Genomic DNA, 8,675 nt, shown 5'->3' with positions numbered 1-8,675 from the left:
ATGTAAATAAAGAATATGTTCATCCTGACAACCTGAGTTTACATCTGATGCGATTGTGTGAGCAGTTGCACTAGGGGAGCTCTGGTAGAGGAACACCCCTATTTGTCATATACTCTTACCAAATCGTTTCAGAAGTGTAGCAATCTTGTAAACGAAGGTTTAAATGCAGTTGTTTCTTCATTTCCAAAGAAATACACGTCCATGCCAGATTAGCAATTGTATTACATGCCCGTGTTTTAGGGACACTGGAAATGGGCTTCAATGGCCTCTTGGCCAGATGGATCTGCAGAGCAAATCCCAAATTTGCCAAAGGTTCGTATGGGTATTACAGGTTAACAGGGACATTGCTTTCACCTGATGACACAAGGCCATGTAAAGGGCAGTATTTTGTATTTTATTTCTGAGATACTGCTCACCCAGGAATTTAAGGAACCAAGTTTCCATTGAGTTGAAAACCATGGTGATCAAACTACTCCATGCTGCCATGTTTTAAGTGGGATGGTGAGGGTCATGGTATGCGGGCACAGGCAGAGTCCAGGTTCGGGGTAAATGGAAAATAATGCAGAGGACTAATAGGTCAAGGTTTAAGGGTGAGTTTCCATAAGAGTCAGAGGAGCAGAGGTGTGTTAAAGGTCTGCTAGAGTGTAATACTGCGCACACATGCACATGTGTGTGTGTGTGTGGGAAAAGTGGGTCACATGTTCTCCCATACATAGTCTTCCATTGTATGTTGCTTCCTCTCTCTTCTTTTTTTCTCAAACTCTCTCTGTGTGTGTGTGTGTGTGTGTGTGTGTGTGTATTTGTGTGTGTGTGACTGTGAGTGTGAATGAATGAATTTGCCAGGCGGTAGTTAACTAAACAATGTTACTTACAATGTTATGCTGGGTTTCTTCCTTTTTGGCCGAGAGGAGAGGAAACTTGGACACACACACACACACACACACACACACACGATTGTGATTCTGCTCTTAAGGTATGTGCATGTGTGTGTTTTATGATGGTTCCATGGTGTGAGCGTTTAATTACCTGAAGGAAATTGATCATTAACTTTGGTATGGGAAAACTGTGTCAAAAGCTTTGAATCACAATGAGTAAAATGAGTGTTGGCCTCCCTGCTACAGATAAAGTTGCATTTGAACTGTGAGTAATGTGGCCTTCACCTTACTGTTGTGCCTTTTCAAGTTCACCCCCCCCCCCCCCCCAAAACACACACACACACACACACATACACACACACACACACACACCCTCTTCCCAGTAAATTCCGGGATTTCAGGATGAGGGGTGGAAATGAGAGTCAGAGGAATCAAAGAGGCGGACGTGCCTTCTAGAATCACCTTACACAAACACACGATAAAAACACATACAGCATTCAAACACACACACACACATTCAAATGAAATTGTTCATTCAAATGAGTCAAATTAACTCAATGCAGAGTACATTTGCACGTCATAGATTTGCTATGACGCAAAAAGCACAGAATCAGCAACAGAGTCGAACATGTTGATTTGCACAGAGTCAAATCAACATGTATGCATACACACACACACACACACACCATGACCTGTTTTGACATAACTGTGTTTTGAAGTCTTTAATGACTCTCGGTCATGAGAGCTACTTAAGGACAGCAGTTGTTTTCATCAGCTTATTTTTCTCAGTCTCTGTGTGTGTGTGTGTGTGGGGGGGGGGGGGGGAGGGGGGGGGGTGCCTGTGTGTATGTGGAGGATAATGACTGCGTGTGTGTTGTTTTTGTGCATTAGGTCTATTACATAAGCTTTGTACCTAGGTCAATGCCCTCCATGATTGCAAATGTTATTCAAGTCATACATACACACACACACACACACACACACACATACTCAAGAACACACGTATGCAGGCCGAGGTCACCACCAAAACAGTCACCATGGTAATGCAGGAAATGACTCAATGAGTTTAATTATTGAATAGCCACATTCCAGAAAAAAAGAAACATGGGATCAACCAATATGACCAGTCAGTCAGTCGCCACGTCACGTAGCAGTCACTCATGAGAGCAATGTTTTTTTTTTTTTATCAGATACTCTTGCAAGAATGCCTCCTCGCTGTTGTGAATGGTTTATAAAGTATAAAAGTGCTATATTAATTCAGAGGCTCTGCACTAAAAATATTCAATGTCAGAGAGTTCACTTTAGAGATGTTTTTGTGATGTCACTCCATAATTATATTTCTGTATTTTTGTTAAGATTTTTTAAGTTCATAAAAAACTACAGAAGTTACTTGCAGTATGTTGACACCATTTTTTAATTGGGCACACTGTTATTTTTAAGTGTTGTTATGTGAGGGTTAAAAAAATTGAGTGATGAGTGACATGTGTTAAGTTGTGTTGACAGGAATACGCCATACACACAGACACACACACTCAACGCACACAAACACACACACACCCACGCACACACACACACATACAAACTGTGAAGGTCAGCTCTTAGTTTACTTGACGGGAAAATGTGTTTGTTTAAATCTGTTGGTTTAACTTTTAATGTCAGTTTACATAAATATGAGACGATAGCGTCACTATGTCAGACACAAATGTGTGTGAAAGTGTGTGTGTGTGTGTTTTTGTATGTGTTCATAAGGGGATTTCAAAACAGAGGGGTTTTTGTAGAGTTTACATTCAAGGCCAACAGGAAGCCTTCATCTCTCTCCTAGGTCAAAGGTCGACAGGAAGCGTGCAGAGAATGTTTCGTCCCGCTGGGTGACTGCGTCAAAGCCAAACATGCACAGACACACACACACACACCCATACATAAACACTACTGTACATAAACATTACTGTAACAGTGACGACGAGTGTTAAGATTGCAAAAACGATACAGATACAAACACATCACAACACCCACTCACATAAACTCACTGTCTCTGTCTTTTGCTCTCTCTCTCACACATACACACACACACACACACAGGCACACACACAACATTAACAAGTTTGAGAGCAGAGTGGTATAACTATTGTTGATGACTTTTACTGACAAAAATATACTTTGTTACCAATAACATCCACTTAAAAACCCTACGCCTAATCTTGGCAATTTGTTAATATACCACTTTAAATTGGTATATTTGTTAATATACCAATTTAAATGACACATCATGTGAGAGTTATAAAGTTTGTAGTAGAGTCAAATAAGTTCTGACCTGGAATGTAATCAGTCTTTTTAGTGCTCTGGACAAAGCCTCAGCATTGGTCAACATCTATGCTAATACTACCAATAACGGTGTCATCCTGGGTGCAATACTCTGGAATGTAAACCTATTAGAGAAAATTCGATGAACATCTTGCTTGTTTAATCCGATGGGTGAAGCCTGACTTTACTAAGGTGATGAGGTATGTTATTGTTTGGCCAATTGACCGATTACGTCAACTCTGGAAGGTTGCCTTACTAACTGTCAGAAATGATTGATCTAGTGACATGCATTACAGCAGCTCTAAGGGACATTAGACTTTCTTAAAGATGCCATATGTAGTTTTTGTTGTCAAAAATACACATATATTAACCACAGTGTATATGCACAGTGCTTTTGTATTCCCTGAACATGCAATACTGTCTGTGTCTTTGAAGCATTTAACGGTATTACAAGCATGCTACACTTGCCTTTGACTAAATAATAATAAAACACCTGAAAGAAAGCATATAGAATAATAAAAAACAGAAATACTGGAAAATTTGATATTTTCCTGTTCATGTCATGCATGTCATAATTGAACATCTAGAAACATTTTCACTTTTGGCATCAAAAACTACATAGTGCCTCCTCGGAACACATAAAAACATTCATATCATTTCAATATCTTTCATTGTTCACTGCTGTGTGTGGGTGTGAGTGTGTGTTGGGGGAGAGGGGGTCTTCATAGAAGGGAATGGCTGTTGGTGTGCGTGGATTAAAGGAGAATTCCGGCGGTTTTTCACATAGTTCTCAAGGTCACTGAGTACTGTCCGTACGGGAAAAAAACATGAGGGCTCATGAACATTCCCCCAGAGTGTAGCACTGTAGCTGCCTGGCAGCTCTAGCTGTTAGCTGCAGCAACCTCGAGTTATAGGTAGAACCGATTGTTTTCATTTCGACAGTACTCGGTGACCTCGAGAAACAGATCTATGTGAAAAGTCGGCGGAATTCTCCTTTAACGTTGTTGGTCATTTGCTCCTCCGGGTCTCTACTCTCTGATTCCCAAACATATCTGTCTGAAGGCCGATGAGCTTCTCCAATAGCAATACTCACAAAGTACACTCCACTGAATTCTACTGTAATCTGCCCACATAACAAATGCAGCTCAGTCTTCAGACCTCCATGCACATGAAGCCATTCATGCATATTCAACACAAATCCATAGCTATCAAAGGTCATATTCAACACAAATCCATAATGATCAAAGGTCATATTCAGATATGCTGAAGTTTGAAAAGGTATCAACACTGGGGATGGTTAGCTAGAATTACACAATTGTGCTGCTTCTTTAGAACAGAAGGACTTCATACACATACACCCACTTACACTTGTGCATGCGCACACACACACACACACACACACACACACACACACACACACACAAAATACAGCAGTTCAGTTTGATTGATATGTTACACCTGCTTGGATTGACAGTCACCACAGCAAAATCAATACGGAAGATTCAAGTGTTGCTTGGACAAAGGCATGCAAATATGCATGCACAGCACAACACCACACCAACACACAAGTCTAACGAATCAAGGCCTTCCCTTCTTCCCCTCTCTCTGTGGCTCCGTATCAGCTCTGTCCTGTCCTCATTCTCATCTCAGAGAAGGAGAACGGATACTCCACATCTGTCGCCATGGAGACCAGTCTTTGTGTCAGTCAAACCTCCATCGTCACCGGAACGGCGGCAGAGGGCAGGTAGAGGATGGCACTGTTGGGGGTGGCTGTGCAACCACCACCGGCCAGTGCGTGTGTGTTAGTGTGTGTCCTCAGTGAGTAGCTGCTGGCCGTCCGCACGCATGGACTGGGGCTGTGCTCGTCGCCGTGGGAACGAGGCTTGGCTCTGCTCCTGCAGCTCTGAGCCCGCCCCTCCAGGAAGTAGGTGAGCATTTCTCCTTTGCCCTTCACTGTGACTTTGCCCCGGCACATGAACTCGTAGTGACCCCGCAGCAGCCGAAACACATCCTCCGTCACCTGCCAATCAAAGGTCATCAGCATCATGTCACTGATGTTAGACATCCAAATTTTTGTTTGCTTAAAGGCACACTATGCAAGATTTTCACCTTTATGAAGCCAATTTGATGGTAAACAAATCGTTCACATAGCATAGCTATGCAGCATAGACCAGTGGCGATTGCTGCTCTTTGGAACAGGGGAAGCTGATAAAAATGGTCAATTATTCAATTAATATTATTAAGGTGCTATATTGTTCGTTGAGGGCAAAAATTATCCCAAAACCCAGAATAGGCCAAACAGTAGGCTATAGAGTTGACATGGCATAATGTAGCCTACACCCAGAGAATGTCTACACCGTTATATAGCGCGCTACCTAAATACAGCCTAAATACACAACTGAAACAAAAGCAAGTCACAAACTCTGTAACTCCACATTACGGTTTTATTTACAGTATGCTATTTACAAAGACAAATAGAAACCGACTGTATTGCTCCCAAATTATAAGAATTTGAGCTGCAACTTGCCTTGCCTCTCGACTTCACCTGCCAACACTAACGTTAACGCATCCCTTGAACTTGAACCACTTCCTGTCAGATCGCGACATATGCTTTCAGTCAAAAAGAGTCCAGCCTCTATGACGGTTCCTCTAATCATCATTATGATTAGTGGCCATCCCACTGTCCCATTCACTCCCAGAGACGCTGGGCTTCCCTGGAAATGACGATTTTGTGGCGCTTGTCCAATAAAGAGCTAGCTTTTCTGCACTGAGATCAGCCCACTCTGTAGTGCCATAGAGTGTCCCAGTGACGCCACTTCCACTTGCCTCCATGGGACCTATCTTTCAAAAAATTTTGAACGCCAGTCTATGGCGAAAAATAAATTATTTTCTGGTCCCGGTTGACTTGTGCCTTGAATTACCCATATGTTTGTCAATTTTAAAGACAATTTTTTATGTAAAGACATTTGCAGTTTGTTTTGCAACTATTGAATTACAACATTGTGAAAGATCGTAATTCCAACGACTACAAACCCATCAGTCGCGCTAGTGACGTTAGCTCATTCACAGCCACACTAGATTGTACAAGCATACCAGCAACAGGTCTTAATTGGGCTTTCCTTGCCGATGAAAATACCATAAGTCAGAGAATTAAACACATCATGTAAGTTGTATTCGTCCATAGACTGTACATTAGATACTGTTAAGTGACATAGCAGGCAGCAAGATGCAACCGTTAACTAGCATAACAGCTAGCTTCTAATCTTATAGTTTCATTACGTTGGTGACGTACATCGTTCGAGACGAGAGATGTAGTCCACTGAGCGGATTCGTACAAAACCAACATAACTTTTGAAGTCTATCGAACAACAGTACTTTCTTGACGTGAAAAATTATCTTTTAAATTCACACATCATATGTGAAATTCATGGCACAAAAAATAATTGTTATCTCTCCATTAACTCCCGTTCATATTTTTTTGAAAGATAGGTCCCTTGTATCGGAAGTAAAACGGAAGTCACTGGGACACTCTATTGAAAGTCCAGTGAAGCCGAGCGTCTATGGGTTTTTTGCATGTTTTTTGATGGATCGTGTCGTCACAGCAATGTATTACGGGTGCGAAATCACGATAAAAGACCGGCAAAACCTTATTGCTGACCAAACTAGCCATGAAGATGAAAATGTTTTCAGCATGTTCTAGTTGGAATAGTAGGCTAGAAGCTAATGTAGGCTAATAGTGTTATTTGATGCGATTTTCCGTGATATTTTAGAGGAGGCTGAGCTTCCCCTGTAGTCTTAGAGCAATCGCCTCTGGCATAGACGTAGCGAGTCACTACCGAGAAAACCAGCCATGCAACTTCCAAGAGCAGCACCCCGCCAAACCTCGCAAGAATCGTGAAACATTACTTTGTCAGTAGATATAGCCAGAGCCCGTCTACGGAGAGCCTCCCCACTCTCTATTAATCCCATACAAACCGAATTTGGCTGCAGTTCACCAGAGTTCACCTAGATGGCGATCGCGGGCGAGTCCAAAATACATGGGGTCCTATGGAGCTACATGGCTACATTTATTGTTTTCACCTATTTAACAACTGAAACCCTCAGATTTAATTTTATTTTTCGCAAAATGGATATGGATTATCAATCAAAAGTGAAATAATCCGGGAGTCATGTCCTTTCGTTTTCTTACAGGTTGGGTCGTTGTTGCCCATAACACGCTAGCATTGATGCTATGCTATGCTATGATCATGCTAATGAATGACATCATTGACACGTTTGAAAGGCTTTTTAGAACAATTAAGTGACTTTAAAAAATATAATACTCAACCAAGTGTATTGTCTTTGTCTCCCCTTTCGAATACAATATTCAAATTACTTGAAAAAAAATTATATCCAGAGAAAAGTGGATTTTGAGGGGTACAGCTCCATAGACCTCCATTCATTCTGGACTCGCCCGCGAGCGCCACTAGATGCAGTACCACGCCGGAAGAGTTCTGAGAGTGAAGGTTCTCCCCTTATTAGACATTCTCTGATATAGCTTTTTGGAGATAGTTTTTGCCTGTTGTTAATCCTTCACCTCCACAATAAAAGCATTTGCATTGTGTACAGGGGGGATAAGTCGCGAGAAGTTTGCTATTTACAACAGCAGATTAACATATACATCCGACTCTAGAGGGAGCTCTACACTCGCCAAAAATACCTAAACCTGCATAGTGTACTTTTACTGTAAGAGAAAAACAGAAACAGCGCAGAGGACTGGAGGAAATGAAGTTTGAGAAGAAAAAAAGACAAAAAGATGTGTTTCTGTCTTTGATTGTGTAATATAGAATGTCTTTGTGTATAATGTGTATGTATAAGGCCCTGTCCACATTAAGCTGGGTAAACAAAAATATGCACTTGAGGTGAAATCACATTATTGTTTTGCATCCACACTAGAACAACGAAACGCCATACAAGTGTGTGTTGTTGTTGGTGTCTGGAACACTCCATTTGAACAGTATTATGGAAACTACACGTCATTGTATGATCGTATGAAAATCACTCAATTTGAACAGTATTATGGAAACTACAAATCATAGTATGATCGTATGAAAATCACTCCATTTGAACAGTATTATGGAAACTACACGTCATCCTATGATCATATGAAAATCACTCAATTTGAACAGTATTATGTAAACTACACGTCATCGTATGAAAATCACTCAATTTGAACAGTATTATGGAAACTACACATAATGGTACGATCGTATGAAAATCTATGTTTTCACTGTACACACTATAAAGCGAGTTTTTAAATACATGCACCTTAGAGGGCTTTTTCAAAAAGTGTAATTTTTGGTGTCAGAATATGGCGTTTTAATGTGGACAAATGGGCTAAACAGAGAAATAATAAAGCATATTCATATTTACCCCGGTTAATGTGACAGGTCTTAGTGTATATGATATAATGTCTCTGTATATGACAATGTACTAAAGAATCTTTATGAGAGGGTCTTA

General features: G+C 41.0%; 1 protein-coding gene across 1 annotated transcript in view; it reads right to left on the bottom strand.

Annotated features, from left to right (window-relative positions):
* Positions 1–3,705: 3,705 nt before the first annotated feature.
* Positions 3,706–8,675, bottom strand: part of LOC143116781 (adenylate cyclase type 1-like) — a 29,179-nt gene continuing 24,209 nt past the window's right edge. Inside the window, exon 20 of the mRNA XM_076278087.1 lies at positions 3,706–5,196. Within this exon, the coding sequence (XP_076134202.1) occupies positions 4,882–5,196 (315 nt within the window). The 3' untranslated portion in view covers positions 3,706–4,881. The remainder of the gene's footprint in view (positions 5,197–8,675) is intronic.

This window comes from Alosa pseudoharengus, unplaced genomic scaffold (genome assembly GCF_046254945.1).
Source record: "Alosa pseudoharengus isolate Yale_2024_CS ecotype anadromous, Long Island Sound unplaced genomic scaffold, YU_APseudo_1.1 YU_APseudo_1.1_scf_11, whole genome shotgun sequence".
Lineage (NCBI taxonomy): Eukaryota > Metazoa > Chordata > Actinopteri > Clupeiformes > Clupeidae > Alosa > Alosa pseudoharengus.
Note: the sequence above shows the minus strand (reverse complement) of the source record. Positions and strands in the feature narration are given on the sequence as shown.